Source organism: Bombus impatiens, unplaced genomic scaffold (genome assembly GCF_000188095.3).
Source record: "Bombus impatiens unplaced genomic scaffold, BIMP_2.2 scf_0113, whole genome shotgun sequence".
Lineage (NCBI taxonomy): Eukaryota > Metazoa > Arthropoda > Insecta > Hymenoptera > Apidae > Bombus > Bombus impatiens.
Window position 1 is genome coordinate 937878 of NT_176532.1, and position 25084 is coordinate 962961.

General features: G+C 36.5%; 3 protein-coding genes and 1 long non-coding RNA gene across 4 annotated transcripts; 2 read left to right on the plus strand and 2 right to left on the minus strand.

Annotated features, from left to right (window-relative positions):
- Nucleotides 1–6321: 6321 nt before the first annotated feature.
- Nucleotides 6322–14966, minus strand: LOC100746644. Its single transcript, XM_003486403.4, has 6 exons — nucleotides 14602–14966; nucleotides 13434–13479; nucleotides 12316–12546; nucleotides 9457–12214; nucleotides 9083–9314; nucleotides 6322–8994 (listed from the first exon to the last, which is right to left on the minus strand). The coding sequence occupies exons 1-6, from the start codon at nucleotides 14656–14658 to the stop codon at nucleotides 8986–8988; spliced, it is 3333 nt and encodes a 1110-aa protein (XP_003486451.1). The 5' UTR covers nucleotides 14659–14966; the 3' UTR covers nucleotides 6322–8985.
- Nucleotides 14967–15058: 92 nt separating this feature from the next.
- On the plus strand, nucleotides 15059–16120 carry LOC117151203. The gene is made up of 2 exons (XR_004460961.1): nucleotides 15059–15810; nucleotides 15939–16120. It is a non-coding gene; the product is annotated as an uncharacterized LOC117151203 (long non-coding RNA).
- A 371-nt stretch (nucleotides 16121–16491) lies between these two features.
- Nucleotides 16492–18254, plus strand: LOC100746763. The gene is made up of 5 exons (XM_003486404.4): nucleotides 16492–16831; nucleotides 16935–16985; nucleotides 17058–17192; nucleotides 17260–17476; nucleotides 17605–18254. The coding sequence occupies exons 1-5, from the start codon at nucleotides 16722–16724 to the stop codon at nucleotides 18148–18150; spliced, it is 1059 nt and encodes a 352-aa protein (XP_003486452.1). The 5' UTR covers nucleotides 16492–16721; the 3' UTR covers nucleotides 18151–18254.
- Nucleotides 18255–18418: 164 nt separating this feature from the next.
- Nucleotides 18419–19662, minus strand: LOC100747004 (protein transport protein SFT2). Its single transcript, XM_003486406.4, has 3 exons — nucleotides 19287–19662; nucleotides 19043–19194; nucleotides 18419–18974 (listed from the first exon to the last, which is right to left on the minus strand). Exons 1-3 carry the CDS (start codon nucleotides 19473–19475, stop codon nucleotides 18704–18706), a joined length of 612 nt encoding a protein of 203 aa, XP_003486454.1. The 5' UTR covers nucleotides 19476–19662; the 3' UTR covers nucleotides 18419–18703.
- Nucleotides 19663–25084: the final 5422 nt, after the last annotated feature.

Here is a 25084-nt window from a genome sequence, read left to right on the forward strand (position 1 = left end):
AGTTACTGTTGTGTCTTAAAACGAGAAATATCTACGAAAATATCATACAGTCTTACAGAGAAAAATCACGCATATATTAATATATATATATATGTATATAGACTGACCAAGACAATTTAGCGAATGTCTAATTAATAAAGTAGCATCGAGGGAGGGAAGAGAAGTTAATAAATTTATCATGGAACGAAATAACGACAAGAGGTGTACAACTGTACAGCATAGGAAGGGCACGTATAATATCTTCGCAGAATATTTTCATTGAGCTTTTAATAAATGTATTTTGGGATGAAGGACGAAAAGAATTGAAATGAAGGATAATAAGACGCTTCGAAGCCAAAGATGTTATCTAAACGATACGATTAAGTATCAACGTACAAACCCTTAAAGGCATTATGTACTTGTATCATGTACATATACTATGTAAGCTTGACAGTGCAAGTGCCATTGAATAGACGCTGGAGACTTCAACGCCTGAAAAGAGGGTGACCGTACCGTCGAACGATGAATTTACGGTGAAACTTGGAAAAATAACACCCAAAATACATGTATCGTGCAACTAATACGATATTCACGTCCGATATTTAATATCACGGTCTCGATACGTTGCTCGAATAAAGAAAGATTATAGTAGTTACATAGTAGACTTATATAAAAATATTGTTCAAGAATCGAGGCATCGACTAATTCTTCTTATACGTATTAATAACTCGTTCGTTACGCTCGATGCTTGTCCGTTTAGTTTCGACCTCTCGTCATCTTTCGTTCGTTTCTCCGATCGTATTTCCGAGGATAACAACTCGATTTTATATAGAACGTTTTTGAATAATCGCTAGTCAATCCGTTTATCGCGAGATTCGCCTGTATAGCAGTTAATCGTTATTTGATTTTACCGTCGATTTTACGAGCAGGATGATATAGTTTTTTTTTTTTCTTCTACAAGCTACCGAACATCGAGAATAGATCACACTCTTTACGCTTAGGGACTAGAAAGAGACGCAATTTACCGATCGATTGTTGCCGCGTAACGATATTAATTATTTTGTTATAATTGTAAGATCGTACGGCTACCGACTTATATATGTATAATAACATAGCGAAGCTTGTTGTATTATTTTTATAGGAAACTTTAGGGTAGCGTCAGCCGTACGATTTCGCGAGTCTAATGACAAACACGGATCCGACGATACTCGTATCTATCGAGTACAGACATTTCTCGATAGAAATTTCTATCCTTCTACGACGCGTTGAGTTTATAGAAAGAGCGTGTGTGTGTGTGTGTGCGCGTGTTTCGCATAATCGTACGGTTGTTGGTTAACCATGCGACGAAAAAAAAAACTTCTTTTTTATAGGAAATCTTAGAATATACTATATATATATATATACACACACGCTAAGTATACATGATTTAAGAAAAATTGAACAAATTGTTAAATGTGCAACTATAGGATCAGCCGTAGCGCGGGGAGGCGCAGTTTGAAGAAAAGCAAGCGAAAGTAGAAAACGAAGAAGGTTTACTCGGGCATGTTTAGAAGGATAACTAGGAAAACGCAGGGAGAAAGTAAAGTTTCTCGAACGTCGAATTTTCGCCAAGAAATAATCGCTTAAAATGCTGCTCCTTATTTTTGTACAGATCTCTTACCGTGTACGTTAATATTAACTTTTGTGCCAGAAAGTAAAAAAAAAAAAAATACGCAGTATATTATATATAAGAAGTACACACACTCGTGCTACGCTCGTTTTACGTAATTGTTATCTTACGTATTCGTTTCTTTATATACGTAGAGGAAAAGGATAAAAAAAGAAAAGAAAAGGGAGGAAATGAGAAAGAAAGAGACGAGCGCTTTTATCGCTGACACTGTTATATATATTATACATATTGTTACGTATATCGCGTACGTAAACGTCGTAAATCGAGAATACCCTCGAGAGATAGAATCTTTTCGATCCTGGATAAACGTCGGTCGTCGACCGTATTAAAAAACGAACAACGGCGTGGTGATTATCGAACGAAAAAGAAAGAAAGAAGAGAAGCACGTCGTGCGTCAATTGAATTTATCGCGTTAGAAACTGTTAGGGAAAAAAGAGATCGAACGCTATGGCCTGCGTGTTTCTTTCGGGAAGGAGTAATCTGTGATGACAAACAAAAAAAAAAAATAAAGTAACATAAAATAAAGATACATATTTAAACGCGAGAACAAAAAGGAAACAAATAAATAACGCGAAGAGTCGTTCACGTCGCGCATGATGAACGATGAAATTCGTCGAACGATATTTTTATTACTCGTAACTGCTCCCGTAAAGAATAAGGAATGTTACAAACAGAGAGAAGTGTATTTTTGTGAGGTATACCTGTAAGAAACAAAACAAAAATCTAGTTAAATGTGAAGAGACTAAAGAACAACGCGATCGTAGATTATATTGGCTCTGTCGATATTATACATCTGTTTTAATATACGTTACGAACAATAAATCGAACCTTTTTTGTTACACAACCCGTCTCTCTTAACGATCTTATCGCCCGATAATTTGTTCCCTGTAAAAAATCAAAGAATAGGGAGAAGGAGAAGTAAACGGAGAATTTCTTTTTAATCTCTTTATTTCTTCTACTTTCTTAATAAATCAGTGACTCGAGTCGCTACAAACTGTGTATGAGTTCCTTTTATAATTTACTTACGAAATACGTAATAATGAATTTTTTTTTCCTTTTTTTTTTTCTTCGATCACCCTCGCTCATTCACACGCACCCGCTTACCTTGATTATAAAAAACTTCGAAAAAGATAAATCGATCGGAAATTTCCATTCACCGTTCGATAGAATGCGTTCTAAACGTTCGATTATGGCCCGGTACGTAAGCTCCCGTCGCTTTATCGTTTCGTTTGCTCTTTTCCCCTTTAATCCGTCGAATTCATCGTCGCGCCTTTAAACGCGTCGATGTTTACGCTATAATAATGAGGATTTCGAAAATAAACGCGGCATTTATGTATATTAAATATTTTCTCGAGATTCTCGACAACAAACACCTTCCATCCCACAATTGTAAAATACCATCTTTCCATTCTATATATTTTCCTCTTCTAATTCGTAGAACTCTTTCAGGGGGGAGGGGGAGAGTAGAACTTAAACACACTGTCGAAGGACGATTTCTCGCGATTGGCTTTATATAAAATTTTCTCTATTTCTCTGAACGATATCTTCGCTTAAAACGAGGATCGTTCTTTCGAATCCTTTGTAGTACATTCGAACAGTCCGAACTGAATATTTTCTTTCGTTTTATGTCGAGAACGGATTGTCAAAGTAAACGGATTCCGATCTGCTCATTTTTCTTTTCTCTCCTTCTCTCGGTGCTCTTGCAACGTATGCCCTTATCGCCTAGTGGAATTCAACCATTCCCCTTTCCGACTCTTTCACGTAAGTACACATCTATCGCCTTAACGCGTGCCATTTTAAGGTTATAAATAATAGCTGAATAAAGATGGCACGGTATTCATCACATGCGAATCGTTTACGCGGAACCAGCTCGCTTGGAATGACTCGCGTGCAACCAACGTGTTACTTCTTTCGTTATATCTATAGCGTTCTTTCATTTGCACACGATCATCGTCCGTCTGATCAGCAGACTGTCTGCGGTAGAAGTATGTACAGGAGACTTCGTGACTCGATGCTATCGGTCTCGTCGAAATAGCCCTCGCATTCTTGCGCTTAACGTCTTCTCTTTTCTTTACCTGGCACACGGAGACGGTTGGATCGCACGCGTAAAGCTGCTCAAAACGAATAAGAAGCAAAGCAGCGTATTTAAATCGAGTATCGTGTAGATAGATTACAAATCGAAGATGAATATTTTATTGAGAATCTCGTCGAATGATAACTGGTCGAGTAATTTTCTAATCAGTCGAGACAGCGTAAATAATCGTTGTTCGTATCGCGTATTCTATACAATTACAATAGAGAGTTGTATTTTTCTAACGTTAAAAAATCAAGTTCGAACAAAGTGAGAAAAAATTTGCCATTGTAATTTCACGTTAGTCATTTTCGTCAAACATCAAAGATCTGTCTTCGTTTGCAAAATTGAACGTAAGATCGAGATATACAAATTCGAGAATCACAGTAGAGTTATAACAAACTTCTTCTAACCTTCTTGGTACTGTCGAAAGTACGACCATGAATCATTCAACCAGAGATCGTATACTCGAAATATAAGAAGGATGTACTTTAAGAACGTACTTTAAGAAGCAAACAGCCATTAGCAGTTCGTCGAACTGAAATATCCTTTTATCGGTGGCTCGACGATATCGCAGAAGAAGAAACGAGAACGCGTTAAGTAAGAATCGAAGAGCGTAGGAAGACGCAGCGCGTCCCTCTCGATTGCACTTCCCCCATTTTTACCCGTAATTACTACGATCGCGTGCAATCGAGAATACTTTCGAGTCGACTCGGTAGCATCGACGACCACGAGGAACGGATTGCTTATGTATCTGTGTTCGCGTGTACGTACAAATGATTCGCGATTAGTTTCTTCTCTCGAAAACCGTTCGCGAAACCATTGCACACACATTAAAAAAAAAAAAACAGATTTAAATTCACACGGAGAGAACAAATATCGCCAGTCTGTCTGTCTCTCTTCTTACCTTTTTGGTTTTGTCTCTGACGTTCGTACGCTATAATATCTCTGTGTGTACGCGTGTGTCTTTGTTTGTATACATGTGTATATATGTGTACGCGCGGTAAAGCGTTTCAGATTGCTCGTATCGCATAAATAATCCCTGACGACGACAATACGGACCGCTCGCGGTTCTCCCGCCATTAAATCTCTTTCTCTCTTTGTTTCTCGCGAACCAATTATTCCATCGTTGAACGTGCGATTACACGAAGCGGCATTGTCACGCGCGAGCGAAATCAATCGAAACGCGTTAATGGTTACCGAAGACGATCTCAGCGCATTTCGTCACGCTAGATAGATATCTCTCAATCTCCTCTCGAGCCGTTCCATTCTCTTCTTTCTGTATATTATCTCGTATATACATTAAGTAAAAGTCGTGCCTCATCTTCTCGAGCGGCGATTCTCTCGGATCACAAAATAAAGAAACCTTGGTTACGCTAATGCCACACACCGACTATATGTACAGAAATTATAAACAGAGCATATATAATATATATATATATATGTATTATATATATTATATATAATACCCTCGAAAAACGTTACTCGCTATTCGTGATCAATAATATCGTTAGTAAATTCTTAGATATGGTTGTTCGAGGCTCGAAGGCTGGCACGCGTCTTCACGACTTCCAGCAATTCCTCGTCATCTCGTCTCAAGCTCGTTCGAATGCCTGGAGGGATCGTGTTTTTTCTAGAGCGTATCAGAGAGTATCGAACACGTTGTATGGCAACGTGCGAGAAACTCGATTTGATTATTCTTCTGCGTTCATCGTACTTTTCGGATTGAACCTTTGTTGACTAGAAGCTACTTGTTAGCATTTAAGAAGTCTTATTATAAATGCAATCGTTACTATAGCTTTGTAATTACACGATACGATTCGATTTTTGTACGTTGCAATCGAATATTTTTCTAAAAATGGAATGATAAAGAAGAAGAGACGATTCAATTGACGATTTGGTCGCTCGAATAACGAGCCCCTTCCGTACAATGGAGCGCGTGCTCAGCCTTCGACCTGTCCGCGATAGTCCCTTTTACAGTAAAAATATATTATCGCTACGATAGTACTTAACTTTGACTAGCATGTATTCATAGAACCGATTCCCAATTCTTACGTCACCACGTAGAATCGATAACAGCGATCACGTTAAACGGTACACTCTCGTCGAGACGTTTCATTTTTTGATCGCTTCGAAACTCGTTCTTTTCGGTTGGGAATCATCGGATGCAACGTATAATAGAGTCGCGTAATAAATCCGTGGACGCACTCTCGTCACGCATCTCTATTATTCCTTTTAATATTATACAATATTTACTGGAAAATCGTGGGGTACAATGTCAGCTTGTATCTTAAAGATTATACCTTTTCTCGACGTTACGTTCTAACAACTTCCTCCGGGTCTCTACGACCCTCGCGAGAGAAATATAAAGGTCGATCGATTTAATTCTACGTTCGAATAATCTTGACATTTTAATAATATTCGTACGATTCTTGCTCGACAAGCATCCTTCGTGCCGTGTTCTATAAATCATTCGTATGGAGAATACGAGTTTCTCGTAATGTAATTAAGCATATGAAATTCGGACAGCTTGGACAGAGCAGAGCGGCTTGGTACCTGCTAAATTTGCCAAGCACGACAAATGTCTAACCTTATTCTTGCGTTTTCGTATTTTTCTTTTCTTTCGCGTTTACGTCTCGCCATATCTACGATATTATAGAAGACACAGACACAGGTTCGATGCACGGAATGCAGAGTAGAAAATAAAAGGGAGAGAAGAGTCTCCCTGATTAAAAATGGTTAATCGGAAAATGGCGCTCGAAGGGAGCCGCACACGTGAACAAAAAATGATATATAAATCTAGCTTCTTTAGATATTTCCTACGATTTAATCACACAGCAACTATTATTTCATTCTTCTCTCTTTTCTTTTTTTTTCATTCAGTCTTGTGATTAATACTACTTTAATACTTTTACAATTCGTTATAAAGTCAACTGTAAGTATATAATTCTTTATACATAATCGCTCTCTGTGCGAAACAGCCTTTAGAGCTAGTTGCTCGTGGCTCGTTTCGCTTCGGATCCTTACAAAAAAACCGCGGCGTGATAAAAAGGACAAGCGTGGCATTGCTACAGCGATAGTTGCGATTGCTCTGATAGAAAAAAGTAAAAGAAGGTTAGACCAGAACATAACCTCGAAAAATCATCGACGGACGTAGTAGTGTTAGAGAGTTATTACAATTTATCGTATATTACAAATTCTGTTCCGGCTCGATGAAAACAATTCCTTGAGTGTTGGAGAGGGGGCGACGGGGATGGGAATACAAGCTATATTGTCGTTGAATCATGATTCCCGGTTAACTTTACATTGTTCAATGAACCTCTAATACGCATGATAAATCCACGTTACCGTTGATCTTTTTGATTCTGAATACTGATTTGATTATCCACTCCGCGGAGCGTAACATGTACATGAAACAGAGAATAATCCGCTTTAATATATTTCAATTGCGAAAACACTCGATATCGATTCTTTCATTTCTCTCTCTCTCTCTCTTTCTCTCTTTTCTTTCTTTTCATTCTTAATGGCCATATAACTCCTAGCATTTCTATTATTGCGTTCAGTATCACTGCATTGCATAATATCAATATCGACCAGCCCGACCAGCGCGTTCCAAAACTCGATTATCCTCGGTGCAAGATTCTATTAACGATCGCGTAACCTTGCGCGCGTTTCTTTGTTTTATTTCTCTTTTTTATTGCTTTTTATGCGCGATTTCGACATAAGCAAGAAAAATTGCATGCCATGAAAAAATGTTCAATTACAGCTCGCGCATATATAATTAATCTTTTCCTTTTTTGTTAATGACGATCAAAAGAAAGTTCGAAGCCGTGCAGACGTAAAATAGGCCTAACTAGTTCGATTTCCCTTCGATACGTCGTACTAGCTCCCTCGCTTAATCGTCTACGATATACTTTTATTATCAAAAAGATCCTGCACCGTTGAAGTAAAAATAAATATTCTTCGTTTCTTTTTTTTCTTCTTTTTGTCGCTTTTTTTTCGTAAAGAATTCCATAGACATATACGTTCTTCGCGCATACGAAACGACCATAGATATATCTTAAGTACGAATAAAAAATATCTTAAGTACGTTTGCTACTATTACGAATAAAAAATGAGAAGAGAAATATAATATTGCAATTATGATTCTAAGAACTAATTCGTTGCGTAGATCTACGTAAATCTAGTAGGAAAATCATATGAAATCGAATGTACATGAATGTATAAAAATGGGAACGTATTACGACGAGAATGATTACGAATAAAAATGTCTGCCCATGAACCATTAAAATGTTCAATAAAAATAATTCGAGTTTTATATCAGTTCGCGTATCCTTAGGACTTATTTAAATCTTGTTTATAATCTATACATAGTGCCATCTTTGATTGCCCAGAGACTACGATATCCACCATATAAATCTCGTTAAAAAGAAGACCATTTCACGGCTATATAAATGTTATCTTAAGCCTTTAGAAAATAACTAGTAAAGATTTGAAAACCCTGTGAACGCTATGCAACTGACTACTTTCATTGCATTTTCTTTTCTTTCTTCCTCTCCATCTGCTTTATCTTTTGGTTGTATATTTTAGAATGTAAATCGATGGTATCGCGTTAACCAGTATAAACACAGAATGCATTGATTGCAATCCTCTGGTTTAACCGCTTTACAATACCCTATATAGAAGTATACTCATATAAAATAAAACATATCCAAAAAACGATATACTCATATAAAGTATACGATGCACACATTTGTTTTTATCCTAGGGCAGGATTCTTACTATACAAACTATTACAGTTTCTTATTGAGCATATTTTAGAAATTGTTTGAGTCGTTGTAGGAAGTATTTCAATTGTATATTGACTTCATTTCGACTATACGCTAGAACCTAGATTCTCTTACGAAAACTCCCCTCTGTTAGGTTCTTTTTGATTGTGCGGGTTCGCTTTGTAAGAAGACATTATCGTAAAAAGACATAAAGAACGCAGAAAGATAACCGTCCTGAATAAATTCCTTACTATGATTCCTGAACCTTGGACCACTGGAAGATGATATCCTCGTTCTTCCCGGTTTAACGAAATGCACCGTTCGTACCGTGTGCAACTTCGAAAAGCGTTAATGGTCAGCTACTAGATACCCGCGTATAGTGTAAACAGTCACGATGCCCCGATTATAATTTCTACCATGAATACTCTTACTGGTTTTGTTTGGAATTCCTAGGAACTTCAAGTTTTCCGCTCTCTTGCCAAACAGTGTTGCTATGTTCAAGCTTCCTGTAAAAAGAATAAAAAATAAGCATAAATTATTAACAAAGAGTTAGCGTAATCGTAATGCAACAATTCCGTTAATCATTCTACTCACATCGGGAAACAAAAAGTGTTCACGAGTAGGTTGTGGCTGTTCAAAGGGAGAGCTACTCATGTATCCAGGCGAAGGGGACTCGCTTTTCTCAAGCACCGGGGTAATATTCGCGTAATTGGCGGATGGCGTCGTCAACGTTCTTCCTTGCTCAACAAGAATACTTCTGTCAATCTTGTAATACTCTTTCCCGCTGCGAGGACGAAGCGTCGTTGCCACTGCTCTGCCACCCAGTCTGCAAAAAACCGAGTAAAAGACTGAGCATTCATCTTCTCTTCTTAATGACCTCTTCTACCGCTTGGTCGGTGTTTCTTCGCTAGAGGGCGAAGAAGCTCTAAGAAAACGTAACAATTACATTCTCTCCACGAGTACCTTACCTCAGACTGTCTGGCGTATCGGATGACGAGTGGGACGACAACGACAGTGTCTCGATGTAGTCGGACATATCGGATGTACCGCTGCTTGTGCTTCGCGAGTCGATATAAGGAGCATTAGACACTTCCCCTGGACTATTGAATCCTTTCGTGGCCTTAGGTAAACACGTGGGAATATCGGCTTCCGCTGAAGAGGATTTTGTAGGAATCTTAATCTTTTGAAACTGAAACGACAACTCTCGAAGCGGATCGCTGGACTTGGATTTCCTTGGTAGGCTGCTGTGATAACACGTAGGCGGTGGACTCTTCCTATAAACTGACAACACGTTTTGCTTTCTCGCCGACGTCGATGGGGCCAATGACAATTCGAACTCGACAAATTCCGCCGTTCTGTGACTAAGAGATCCCGTAGAAACGCCTGAGTCGTTGCTACTGGAAGAGTCTCTATTGTGACCGGTCTTGGATGGAACGGAGGAGGAGCGTCGAATTTTTATGAATGACGGCTGAGGTGAGGTTATCGATATCTGTCCGCTATCTTGATTTATCTTGACTTCTGAGTTAACGCACGGGGAATGGGTCTCTCCTCTAACCAGGGAAGCTTTGTCCGCTTCGCTGGAACATTTGTGAATGGTCAACGTCGATGGGAACGTATGATTCTCATCGTCCAAATAGTGAGCAGATTCCGCAGAGTAAGATCGTTTTCTCAACAATAGACCAATGTTCCCGTTGGATTCTGTTCCGCTATTTCCCTCCAGGTAACGGCGTCTAAGGTACGGACTAGACAACATCGCCGAACCTGGAACGCGAAATTCAGAATCGGATCTCTTTTTCCCTCCCTCGCTTAACGCGGAACCTGATAACGCAGGGTTACTCGAGCTCTTTATACCGCTACAAATTCTCGACAAAATCTCCTTTGAACAAGCATTGTGCGCTGGCTGCATCGGTAGGTATCCAGAGAACGGTTTCTTTGGTGTTTGCTTTTCGAGATCCATGACTAAGTAATCGTTCTCTCGGTCCTTAACGTGGCCACATTTCTGGCATATCTTGGACGAATCTTCTGTGGGCGGTTCAGATGTCTCGTCCTTAATTTGATTGGAAAACTTCTCAATTTCCTCCTGTGAAATTCCACTCTTTGCTAAAAGATCTTTGCTGTTTTCATAGTGTTCGAGAGATTGGGTAAAGTCTATGTTCGCGTAATTCGTTTGTTTGGACTCAGGTTGCGTGTCGATAACAGGCTCGACGTTCTCGTAATTGTTTGTTCTATTCTCTGGGCATTCGCAATTGTCTTTGTTCTTGTCTTCGTCGTTCTCCGACTTCTCCGACTTTTTCGGCCGTTTCGCCGTCGCGTAAATCGCGATCTCCCCGCTCGCGTTCACAACAGGCATCTTACCTTCTCCAGAAAGTTTCACGGGATGTACGGCAACACCGGTTGGTTCAATTCCTGCGCCGCGTCTGCAGTACGGCAATACAAAACCAGCCCAACTCATCATGTTTTGGCAGGGACATCCCGAAGATCTGGGAGATTGAACGGTGAGTTTAGCCGGACAACCACATTGTTGTAATACCACAGCTTGAGGCGCCTGTGGCGTATCGTAATTAGGATAGGTTTTTGGCAGTGCTAGACATTCTTTAATTTTCCTTGGCGTGTCGTAATACTGATCCGGTTGGGAACTTTGTTCTAACAGCATATGATGGCCCAAGATCGTTTTGGGTACGTCGTAATTCTCGTAAGGACCAGCAGCCGCGGTTGCATTTCGTACAACCAGCTGCTGCTTGCTACGCGAGTGCACGCAAACTTGTTCGTTTGGCAAGGGCATAGGAGGTTTCTTAACCTTCTTCGTGGCAGTGTTTTGGGACGGTTTCGGAGGTCTCGGTGGCAGTGCGCTAGGGCTTGGCGACACGCGATGAACGCTCGTTTGTTGTTGCGAGCTCTTTGAATTTTGCGAACAGTGACATTCCATCTGCTGTGAACTGGAATAGTCACTGTCGTGGCTGCTACTACTGTACGAGGATAACGATAACCGATCGAGCGTACGTGGCTGTAGATGGCAACCAAAATTATTCATCGTTCCTGCTGGACTGCCTATACTGCTTGCTCCAGTCGTGGTGGCTAAAGTCGACGATTTGGATACAGTTCCTAGCTTGCTGATACAGCTAGCGCATCTCTCGAGAGCGGATGTTCCTTGACGAGTAAGAGAACAGCTGCGCCATTCCCCTGGCTGATCGGTCAATTCCGACACGGAGACAGTGTCTCTGCTACTGTAATCCCTGTCGAGCTCTGTTTGTTGCCTACTCTCAGTGGACGACCAATAGGGGGAGCTCTCGTTCTTGCAGCTGTCGCACTGCTCTTCATATGTGGACGAGTAAATAGCCGAGGGGAAAAAATCGCTGGCCCTCGTTTCCGATCGAGAGAACTGACGACGCGGGCTCTCCTGCGTTATCTGTTCTCTGCTAACCGGTCGTTTTTTGGTCAGCTTCCCCTCTGCCGCTAATTGCAGCATCTTCACGATATCTTCTCCTTGATCCGTTATCAGCACGTGGAGACCTTCTCCTCGGCCGCATCTCGAACCACCCTCGAAGCAGAATCGTCCTTCGACCACGCCATATCGTCGGAGATGCGCGATTTCCCAAATACCGACTAATCTGGGAGGTATGCCGACGGTGATGCAAAAACGGCGATCTTGAATGTGTAAATGTGCTGGTCCATTTGTGAGCTTCGCTTTCGATGGAACCGTGGAGATCAGTATCAGGAACTGCTGATCTGTGGGAGTAAAATAAATATTGTGTTAGATCGTGAATGTTTAATTGCTAATTTTTTTTAAGTAATTTTTTCTTTTTTTTTTTATTTTTTAAGATGCATACCTTCGCCCAAATTGTTCGAGATTTTCACTTGCCATTGTATCAATCGTTCTCTAGTGTCGAAAGCCAGAACAACCGTCACGTCTTGGCATATTATAGCTATAGTATTGGATTCCTTGTCAAGAGTGAAACCACTCTCCACGCCGAGAAAATGTTGCAAACTTAATGAAGCTTTCGTTTGACCTTGCTTATATCGATCCTTGCTATCTCCGTAAAGTTGTAAATGAAGACAATCTACAAAGGAGTATAAGGTTTTCTAAAGAACGTGCATTGTTTGAAATATGCAAACGGTCGAAGACTTTTTAATGAAAAATTTCTTTAACGAGTACTTTTTATCGAAGATCGTTCGAACGAAATGTGTCAACGAAACTTCACACGCTAACTGACGAGCACAACATGCTATTAATATAGTTATACAGACGTAGAAACGCACTAAATCCATTCTGAGACCCTTCTATGTACTTTTAACTAATTCTGCCCAAAGAAAATTTATGAGGTACTGCTGTCCCTAAGTTTTAAAATATCCTCGAGTTACTAGGGTCAGGTATTAATGGTTATTGCCAGAAGCAAAGCTCTTCTTGGAAATTTTTTTGTTTCTCCAGCTAGTCAATCTATAACAGATGTGCCAGCTGCCACCCTTGGACAGAATCAGAGGGAGAGATTCTTTATGCTGATAACAAGTAAGGAAATTCTTTCAGGAGATATGATTAGGAATGTGGTAGGAAATAGAATTGGCATTGCTTTTTAGGGCCAGTTTGCAACATCTGGCATTCCCTTGTTCCTTGTAGCTCAAATATTATCATTTTTTATCAACATTGATAAGATTAAAGGGACTCATTCTTATGGTGCACAAGAATGATTCATTGTGAGGAATGCACAGATGTTATATAAAAAGGGAAGTGTTTTCATCTTTGACACCAAGAACAGAGATATGTGCTATAAAATATCCAACACTTCCTGTCTACTATCTACAGTTGATTTCTCATGTTTTATGTTAGTGATAATATCTTATATTTCTGTAGACGACATAAAAGGCAAAGTGATTTCTTATCAAGTATACTCCTTAATTGTAAAAAATGAAAATGTAGTCCATTAAAAGGATATAAAAAACACATTTTTACCTGCAACCGGTGACAACTTCCTCATGACACACCATCTTGATTTCCACTGTAATGCAACAAACAATTTTGAATAACTCAATACAGACATAATTGCTTTATTAAATTGATATCATTTGATACAGTGTCGACAAACATGACTAGTAATCATATGCATGAATATCATATATTAGTATGCTACATGTTTGCATAGACTTATTATGCAGGGAAACATATACATATGTAATACACATTTGCCTGAATCTATTCAGACCCTCCGTACCCCTGTGATAAAAATAAAAGAGTTTCCTACCCTTTCTCATCTGAATGATTTCTTTGATGCCCCAATGTAAATAAAAGAAAATGAGCTAGCTTTTTATGGCTTTGTGGCTCTTCATTTCTTTCACATTAAATACTTCCTTAAGCCTTCAACAAACTACTTAAAAGTTGTAATGTCCATTGAAATCACATCAGGATACCTCAATTTGACTTCTTGCCCATGACAAATAAACTTCACCATTGTACTTAAATTTCAATGGGCATAAAGAAATAAATATTTGATACTAACACAGGCTCATTGAAACATTCAAGTTTTCAATTACTACATGAAGCATGGCTGCTAATTAGTATTTAACTATGTAGAAAAAGTTTTAATTGAATGTATAAAATTATAAACTTTTTTACAACATAATTTTCAACATAATTTTCAACATATTACTACAATTTATGGCGTGTGTTCACAGGAGAGGCAAAATTTAACCACATTTTAGTTGAATTCTGACTTTCATATTTTTCATTGATTCAATGAATGCTTATACATATACACCTTACATGCAATGTATATACGTATATATAACTGTTTGCCGAGCGCGTTAGCGCAAGATCCTTACATCATTATATAATTTTTTTATTGAAACCGTACCGTACTCAAGTGACTTTGGAATAATTAAACATGAACGTGAGTTTGCTTTGAATTATGATCCATCAGAGCGGAGCATCGTTAAATTTCTTCGCGAGGATATGAACGACCATCGTGTAATATTACATTACACAGATTTGTGAGATAAATTAAACCATGTTATTTTAACGAATATTGAATTAAGCGATTATTCTGCTGATATTAATTGGATACCTCGATGGTAAATGAAGGAAAGATAAGTGTTTGAGAAAAAATTCGAACGAAAGTACTTACCTTTTTGCCGTCGCGAAATTTGACGTTTCCCTCGATAATACAATTGTTATCCACCATTGTAGAAGGCCGCTACTACCGCACTGCTTTTAGGTGCTTTTCTCATCACTATATGAAAGCATTCCGTTTACTTAACGCTGCATACTGAGACACTATGGAACACCTTGGAACACCATGAACAACAATGCTTCCCGGTGCACGTTTTCCTTTTTTGCTCACTAAACAACAATGACAATTCTCGTTTACGAATCACGCGGCAAAATCCATACTCCGCACCGACGGCACCGAGCATCCATCTTGACAATCTTGACTTGCTGCGTGCACTGCTGCGGTCCTGCTCCCTTTCGAAACCGTATTCTGCACATTATCCATTCCCCTGCACTTTGGTCCAGTGGCGTAGCATCTACGTTTTTTACTTCGATAAACTTTCTTCGCAAGCGCCGCTGGAATCGATGGGTACCGTTTACAACAGCAGGCGCACGCCGCTCTCGCGCTAACGATTCGAATTCTCTACAGAAGACTGAATTTAAAGAATTAAAAGTTCACGTACTATTTTCTATTCATTATGTTATTTCGATATAAACTTGTAAGCTTTCGCAAACGATGGTCCATTTATATATTATGTATATCATACTTCATGATGTACTGAATTTTCATTAGTAAAAGAAATTAATTAAGAAGGTGAATTCGCGAACTTTTGTGATTATGTCTTTCGAATTAATTCCACGACGTTCTCCCTACATGCCTTTTAACCTACGAAATGCATATATAAAGATCTATAAATTCTATTCAACAGTTCGAAGCAATAACTGTAATAATAATTAATTTCTCATAAATTACATTCGAAACTTGGATAAAAATTATAGTAATTGAAAGTGTAAACTTTGAAATACATGTGTTTAGAATGTAAATTGATCTAATCAATCTGCACAAGTTAAAATCAAATTACACTTAATGTAATTTGGTTTTTTTTCTACTAACAGGTAAAACATCGGAAATGTAGAAGAAGAATAGACACATACAAGGAGAACTTTTAAACAACAACTAGATTATAGATACAAGTTTTTTCAATCAAAGATGAGTAGAGAGAACGCCGATTTAATGTTTAAAAAGTTAGCCGAAAAGTGCGAACAAACAGTAAGGACCTCTAGTGACCAACGCTCGAACTATACGTACATTTCCTCGATAGTGCTTTTGGTGGGAGAAACGTGTGTATGTACGCTAAGAGCAGAAATGTCTCGTACCGACGATCTGAAAGATAAGGGCGGAAAAACATAAAAATTGCTTATAAGTTTAATGAAATATCGGAAATAAATTGCGTTTCTTTGCAATGATTACAGAAACAACAATAATAATATCAAGAGCAGTCAGCAATAACTAACAGCCACCACTAGCAACCAGCAGCAATCAGTTTGTTAGAAATAATTATACGATGTAATAAAAACTAAGATTATTTATTGCAGGATAATTATATAAAATGTGTTTAGAAAGAGTTTCAATAAACCAAAGTAGTTTAACAGCATTTCACGATCCTTTTATTTATCCGTTTCTCTAACCATTTCCACAAAAAAATTAAACGAGAGATTCAAATAGAAATAGCATAAAAAGATCGCAAAACAGCTTTCGAAAGTTCTGAGAAATGACATCAAATTCCAAGAATTATTGAAATCGTGTCATCTTCTATGTTATAAGTTTACACTAATTATGCAATTTTACAATGAGTTCATAATTTTCTGTATATAATTTGTGTAATTGCATAATTTTCAAATGATTTAATTCCGTTTCTTGACTGATGAAGGTGAAACTATTCTTCACATACGAAAATGATGGTCAAAAACTTATAGATGCTCATGATACGACTCACCGTTTTACCGCTCATTTTCGAATCGCCATACCGAAGAAAGAAATATGCGAATAGTTCGGTTATTTGACCGTCAGGAGCGGTAATTCGTAAAATATGTTTTTGGTTGAATTTCCCTCATGGTCATGAGAGTTCTCTCTACTTATCTCTGATTCGATTATCACGTTAAGACACGACACGACGCACTAATCGTGGTGATACTATCGTGTTACAACGTGTCTACGTGAAAGCTAACCTATATCAATATTTTAACGTTTTTGCTATGGGTACTCCAATATTAACAAAACAACAACAGAAACACTCATTGTCAGCGAAGAAAGGATCAGTTAAAGGATTACGAAATGTCTTAGCGCAACCACAAGATAATTATTGGTAAGTGTAAAGTCTACAATTCATATATAATTCTAATTAATAATTTCATTTTAAAGATACCATACTAAAAATGTTTATATTTGCATTATATACATATTTTTAGGCCAATTGTTGATGAAGGAAAGTGTCCATTGTTGGAAGATGTTTTAAACAAGTAGGTTTTAAAAAATTGTAAAACATAGAAAATATTGGTATAAATTAATGCTTTTATAATTCATATTTATAGATTAATGCCATCTATAAAACGTCCATCTAAATTAGTTCCATGGTCACAACTTAGACATATGAAGAAAGAAGAACGTATAAAAGCCAAAAAAGAAGCGCTTCTAAAACAAGAGAATATTCCTAATTCAGAATTAATGTAAATATTCTTAGCTATATTGTTACATACTTCTCTGATTCACAACTTTTAAAACTTACATTTTTAGAAATTCTGTGGTCTTGGGCATAAATAATATCACAAGATCTTTGGAAAAAAACAATGTCTGTTGTATTCTAATGGATGCGAACATTTCACCGCCGCTTTTAATAAAGCATGTTATTTATATGGCACAAAATAAGAAAATACCAGTATTATTATTGCCTAAATTGAAAACTGTAACATTAAACACCGTAGGATTTGCATCTGCTGCGTGTGCCTTGAAGGTATAATTATTTAAATACATAAATGTCATTTTATTGTCTGTTTATTGTTATTGTTGTCTGTTTATTGTTTAATGTCTCTTTATTGTTATTTTATGTCTGATATTTTATTTTTATTATTTTGATTTCAGAATGTCGTGATGGATAATACAGATCATCATTTTCATCCTTTGTATACAACAATATGTGATATTTTTAAGGATGTACCTTTACCAAAAAATAGGCTCCAATTATTCAAAGATATTGAAACATTAGAACAGATTACATCAGATAAAGAAAACAAAATGAGCGTTGAGAGTGAATCTCGAGTCTCCTCGGAGCCAATTAAACATACAGTATCTACAAATGTATATATGTATAGATCTTCACACAAAGAAAGGGCATTTGTTCCACCTAGCACAACAGAAAGTTCCACAAATGAGCCCATTGTGAAAAAAGAAGAACAAGATAATTTTATTTCTTTAGCTAATTATGATTCTGATGAATTCAATACAAGTATAAAGAAACATACGAGATATATTAATATTCATGAAGATCAGCATCCGACAAAACGAAAAAAGTTTCCAAGAGTTAATAATGCATCTGCAAATGTTAAATATTTACCTTTAAAAGTCAAACGCTTACAGGGTAACGTTAATCGTGCAAAAGCGGCGAAAGTTTCCAAATATAAAAAATAATGTCGCATCATAGTAGGACATATAATGTCGTATCATATACTTCATGAATGTCACCAGAGGATTTCTTATCTTACATGTTAATAAATATCGAATATACAAATACACTTTTTATTTTATTAAATAAATAGTCCTTACATCATATATATACATATATAAATACATATATATATATGTATACATAAATATATAGAAATAACAAAACTCTGTTTTTTATACATATAAATACATTATATACAAAAACTATATTCTCATATAACTAATTTATATATATATATAGCAACTTTTATTTGTTAGTTCTTATAACATAAGTGTTTTTACTGATTCATTCCTTTAAATACAAATAAACATATTATTATACATAGTATATAAGGTCTGATTATTTGTTAAGATAAGTCAGTCTTTCGTATATGTTGTGTCCACATAAAAACATGCAGTATAGCATGTCGTTGATTTGCATATAAATATCGTATATATGGAGTTTTATAAAATATTAAAATTGAAGATACAATATTGATTTCACATGTATATATTTAATGCCTAAGTAATTGTAGTATCATACAGGCAATGTAGAATTTACCGAAGATTTGAACATTCTCGTAAAAAACATTAGGCCTTTAGTTCCTCCTGGTATATGACTTATCAGGAATGATAACATAGCTATTAATTGCAAAACAGCACAGAGTACCGTTAGTGGAGTAGATTGTAAATGCAGAGCGCAATAAAGCGTTCCTACTAAAGTTACAAAGTAGGATATACTGAAACACCTTCTTTCAGCGCTGAATAATGACTTTAGGTAACTTAATGGACCAAAAAGGAAGCAAAAGCTATAAAAATTAATTTAATATAAATCTTATTTTATTCCCGACAGTGGCGTCCGTATTTATCAACTTACCTTGAGAGAAAGAAAGCACTTCCTAATGTATACAGAAGTGCAAATTTTCTTGCTTTAAGGAGCAAAACTGGGATATAAATCGCCGACAAACAGAAACAAAGTAAACCCATAGAAAAGCATGCAACAAATGCTACTAGCCTTTGTACTCTTGTCTGTTGAGGAAAGATGGAATTTGTTAACTTTTTTATGTAGACTTTTTAAGAATATTTAGAGGGTTAGGTTATACTAAAACGTATATACAAACCATGCTAGGACAACATTCCTTTTGTGTTCCTTGGATCCATCCCGCTTCTTGTTTATCATCTTCGCTTCGACCGAACCATTTTCCAATATTCGCTTTCGGTATCGTCACCGAAGGTACGGTAATTTTGAATTGTTTTTCATTTTTACTGCTAAGAAGATATTCGTTTAGTTCTTTGTTGAGATCGGCCATTTTGACACGTCGCCATACTTTATATTTATACGTTTATATACACAAAGTACAATAGGCAATAATTCCATTTTGAAAGATATCTTTACTTCATAGTATCCTTCAAATACTAATCTGGGAACATGACATATTCGTTATCTTCATCGTACTCTGGCAAGCAAGAAGTGCACTGTGTAAACCACATATGTTATGTGTACATATTACAAGTGTGAAGTTCAAATGTACCGCACATGCACTTTATATATATGCCGATAAAATAGATTTCATCTTATCTAATTACATTTTAATCAGCAAGAGAATCGTAGGGAGAATGATAGCAAAAATGATTACATCCGTGATGAGTTTTCAAACTTACATTTATTTAAACAAATCAACATTGACCTCATATTTACGGGTTGTATACTGCATTTGTTGCACAGGTAATGCATCACTCTATTACGCAAGAACTATGTGTCCTGCAACGCGTGGTATCATTTTGGGATTATTTGACAAAAAATCAAATACATCGGGGACGGGGGAGACTAAGTATCGACAGTACTCTAATTGGGACTAGAGAAATTTGACTAGAAAAAAAAAATGAGCGGTCGATCTTGCTCGCTTAATAGTAGTAGTAATAATAATGATAATAAATAGCAATAGTAATAAATAATATTCAATAATAATGATCGCAGTCATAGAGCTAATAATATTCGAAATGATGATAATACTTCTCGGAGACATAATAAACATGATGATGATGATGATGATGATGATAATAATAATAATAATAATAATAATAATAATAATAATAATAATAATAATAATAATAATAATAAATACATCAGCAATAATAAAAAGCACAACGTAACAATAATCGGGGACATAAGTAACAAATCGATCACATTCGAATACAGTACACACTACGAACCGTAATTCTTTTTTAACAGGTTCATCATTTTGCATTTTTTTTTTGTCATTTAATGATTTTATCGCTATATACGTACTGATCACGGTCACTCGATCTCTCGATTATACGATACATAGAATGAGACTGCTAATTATTCAACACGAAGGCTCCTAAAATCATTCTCATACCGCGAAACGAATCTTTTTTGTCGGGATTAAAGTACTTATTAATTACATCGCTGGGTATGTAATGTACGTGTTGTATACGTGAAGACCTATATTTTGTATGAAACATACGTATAATATCTATATATATATATATATATATATATATATATATATATATATATATATATATATATATATATATATATATATATATATATATATATATATATATATATATATATATATATATATATATATATATATATATATATATATATATATATATATATATATATATATATATATATATATATATATATATATATATATATATATATATATATATATATATATATATATATATATATATATATATATATATATATATATATATATATATATATATATATATATATATATATATATATATATATATATATATATATATATATATATATATATATATATATATATATATATATATATATATATATATATATATATATATATATATATATATATATATATATATATATATATATATATATATATATATATATATATATATATATATATATATATATATATATATATATATATATATATATATATATATTTATATACACAGATAAACTTATGTTGCATACTCAACATACCGATCTTCATATGTCATCATATGTATATGTTTTCTCACCTTCATGCGTGATCCACTGTGTGGAACGTGTGAATATGTGTACGTGTCTGGGTGTATCGTATTTATATGTATGTAATACCCGCGTGTTTTTCATTAACTATAATATTTTGGCTTTGTCTGTCCTTTTAATTTGTTTTTTTCTTTCTCCTTTTTAACGCTAATGGCAGCACAGATACAATATTATTCTTCTTTTTTTTTCTTTGTTTTACATCGTATAGCATCTTAACGTGCCCGAGTCTTTTCTTCTTATAGAAATAACGTGTTATGAATCACTTTGTAACGGGCGTTTAGCGGCTCCCCTGCGCACGGAAACCGCTAAAATTGCCGCCATCCGAATAATAATTACGCAATTAATACATTACGCTATGTATACATTTATACAGTACGCAATGAATACGTCGGAATTAATTACTGTATGCACTACGAAGGAAAGAACCTATATATGTATATGTATACGTGTGTACTTCGAGAAGAAACGAATCGCTATGCAGCGCGTTATTATAGTACGTTTAATATAAGTGGCGTGGCTCCTTCCTGTTTCCCTTCTTTTGTCCCTTTTCTACTTTCTCCTTCCTCTCTTCCCTTTTTCCCTTCTTTTCTTTCGAACTTATCCTATTCGGCGAACTGATCGCGTCGCATCGTTTCCTTCGCCTTTTTTCATCTCGCGAAAACAATCGTCTAGAATGACGATCCACGTGGAATTTCAAACGCAAAAAGGAACACCTTCGTGTATACGATGCTCTGGTATCCGATGAAAAACGCATCGTGACCCTTCTCGACGTCACGTATCTATACGTTTCGTTCTAAAGGCGACCACGCGAATCAGATTCGCGTGTGATCTCGAGAAAGCTCGATCGGGAAAGGATCCTGCTCGCTATATAAATACTATATCATATTCGTGTGCAGCTACGAACGATCGTCGAGTTTTAAACAATAAATGCAACAACAGCCTTTGTCTCGTAAAAGTACATATTCGTAATTTATCAGCTATCGTTAATCGGCTACAACATCGGCGTCCTTAAATATACGTAGCGAGAGAATAAGAAAGTAATCGAAACAAGAGACAGGGCTCGTACGTCTAAAATGATCATAGTCTTCTTGGAATAGCTCACATAAGTACACATATGCGTTTGTATGTACATGACTGTATTCGTGTATGTATACGTGTATATGTTTATGCGTGTATGCGTAAATATCTGTGTGTATGTGTTGAGTCATTAAAAACCCTTGGAGCCTTCGAGGGGGAATGTAAAGTGAAGCGTTCAAAAAAGAGCGCGTCTCTATCCGCTAACGATTTACGCTAGAATAATTCTTAACTTCTGAACGAAGAAAATGGTGTGTCACGGTTTCTCGAGATCAAACGAATCCTTCGTGAGTCGACGAAAGAAAGACAGATTGCTAGCCACGGATAACTGCCAACTAATTAAATATATTATCGATCAAATGCAACTAATGGCGTATAATTATCTGCAGACTGCCCCCCACCCCCTTAAACGGTACTTACAAATACCTAAGTGAGAATTTCTCGTACGCTATGCAACGGTAAAATCAGGCGCGCAGTACTTTAGACATTGTTTAATCTCTCATTTTCTCTTTTTTTTTTTTAATTTTCTTATACTGTTGTATCTGTCGTAGATTTTTTGTATTTTTCTATTTTTTTTCAATTTGTTTAGTTTGTTCGATCTCGTCTTAAAACACCCGCAGTTCCATAGAAAAAGTTTACGAGCACGAGATCGCGCGTAACACGTGGAAGAAAAAAGGGAATTATATTCGTCTAACTCTTTAGCTTTTTTTACTTTTCTTTTAAATCTTTTTTCTCTTCTTTTATTTTTGTTCCGTTCTTTTATTCCTCGCGCGATTCTTGCGCAAGCAAAGTCGTTGACATTTAATCCTTTTCCGTTAAATATTTTTTTTGTTTTTTTAAATTTATCATACTTTCGCTCTCTCACTTTCTCTCGATCACTTTCTCTCCTTTTCTCTTACTTCACACTTTTTTTTTCATTCTTTAGAAAATAATTTTTATCTCTGTGAGTTTTCTTTGTGTTTCAGTACGCTTTTCTTTTTGTAATTTTTTTTTTTTTTTTTTGTAGCGATAGCGTCAAGTGCCACACGAGTAAAGCCCGATACGAACGAGCGACGTTTCTTCCCGCGATATCACTGCGACCCTGCGTCTGCTTGGTTATTGTTAATTGGGAAAACAAAGCAAGACGTATGATTATAGCGATATCGCGCTGATAAAAGACGCTCGTCTGCATCGAGACTCAGAAACCGATCCGGAAGTTCCGATTTCTATTCGTGCGATTAGTTAGAATTAAAGTGTCCGTCGCGAAACTCTAATCTTTCTCTTCTTTTCTCTTATTTAGCTTACTTCACACCCCCGCGACGTAAAACCACCTCCACGTTGCTTGCAACAGGTTCATACAACGAGACGACATCGAGAAACCGCGAGGAAAATGAATGATCGAACAAAAAATTCGAGTCCGAAGTCTTTGGGAGGAAGTCCCGAGTTACTACAAAAATTCTTTTTTTCTTTAACAGAATAGCCCGATACGAACGAGCGACGTTTCTTCCCGCGATATCACTGCGACCCTGCGTCTGCTTGGTTATTGTTAATTGGGAAAACAAAGCAAGACGTATGATTATAGCGATATCGCGCTGATAAAAGACGCTCGTCTGCATCGAGACTCAGAAACCGATCCGGAAGTTCCGATTTCTATTCGTGCGATTAGTTAGAATTAAAGTGTCCGTCGCGAAACTCTAATCTTTCTCTTCTTTTCTCTTATTTAGCTTACTTCACACCCCCGCGACGTAAAACCACCTCCACGTTGCTTGCAACAGGTTCATACAACGAGACGACATCGAGAAACCGCGAGGAAAATGAATGATCGAACAAAAAATTCGAGTCCGAAGTCTTTGGGAGGAAGTCCCGAGTTACTACAAAAATTCTTTTTTTCTTTAACAGAATACGTCTTCTCTCTTTACCTCTTTTTCTTTTTGTTCTCTTCTTTTGGCATACACGATATAATACGATCACGCGCATTATGCAACTGTGCTGTTGGATACTCTGGTACTCGTAATTTAGAATTATAGTTATTATACATTATTAAAAATATGTACAAAATCTGTGTGTACGCGTGGTGTATGTGTTCATGTATGTCAGATGCATGAAAATGTTCAGCTCTGTTCATAGCAGCTAACATAGGTGTTACTTTGAAGAATTGATCAACAAAGTAACACACGTGTTAAACGCTTCAAGTCGATAAAATGCTCGTCTCTGTGTTCTTGTATTTATGTTCGTGTAAATATACGTGACACGTTGTTCGAAGCACTGATTAATCGGTATAGCACAGACCGATGAATGATCGGGGACACATTGAAATCGAAATACAAAATGGACTTTCGATCGAGGCTTCCTCCGTATCGTCAGAAAAACGTCTGAATCTCCTTGGAATAATATCAAAAATCTAAAACGATCGAGTATCGCGGCTAAAGAAGCCGGCAAGAGACCGACGAACGTGTGTACAGAGAGCATATGCGTTTTACAATATGTATACAGTACTCGAAAATCCTCGACGAGCCGCGAGCTTCGTCGATTCCACGGTTACCAGTCAATGGAAAAAGATTCGCTACTGAAAAAACATACCGTAGTCATTAATAAGTACGTGCAGCCGTCGATAACGTGGATTAGTTGCGTTTTTGTTTCGCTTAATCTTAGTACCCCATCCTTAAGTGGCTATTCAATGAACTGTAAATATAATCCTAATTAATATTGCACGCGCCGGCACATAGGGGCTGCTAAATGTCGTTTAGCTCAGCTGTCAAACAGCGACCCCCTTTCTTCATTTCTTTTTTACTTTACTTCATG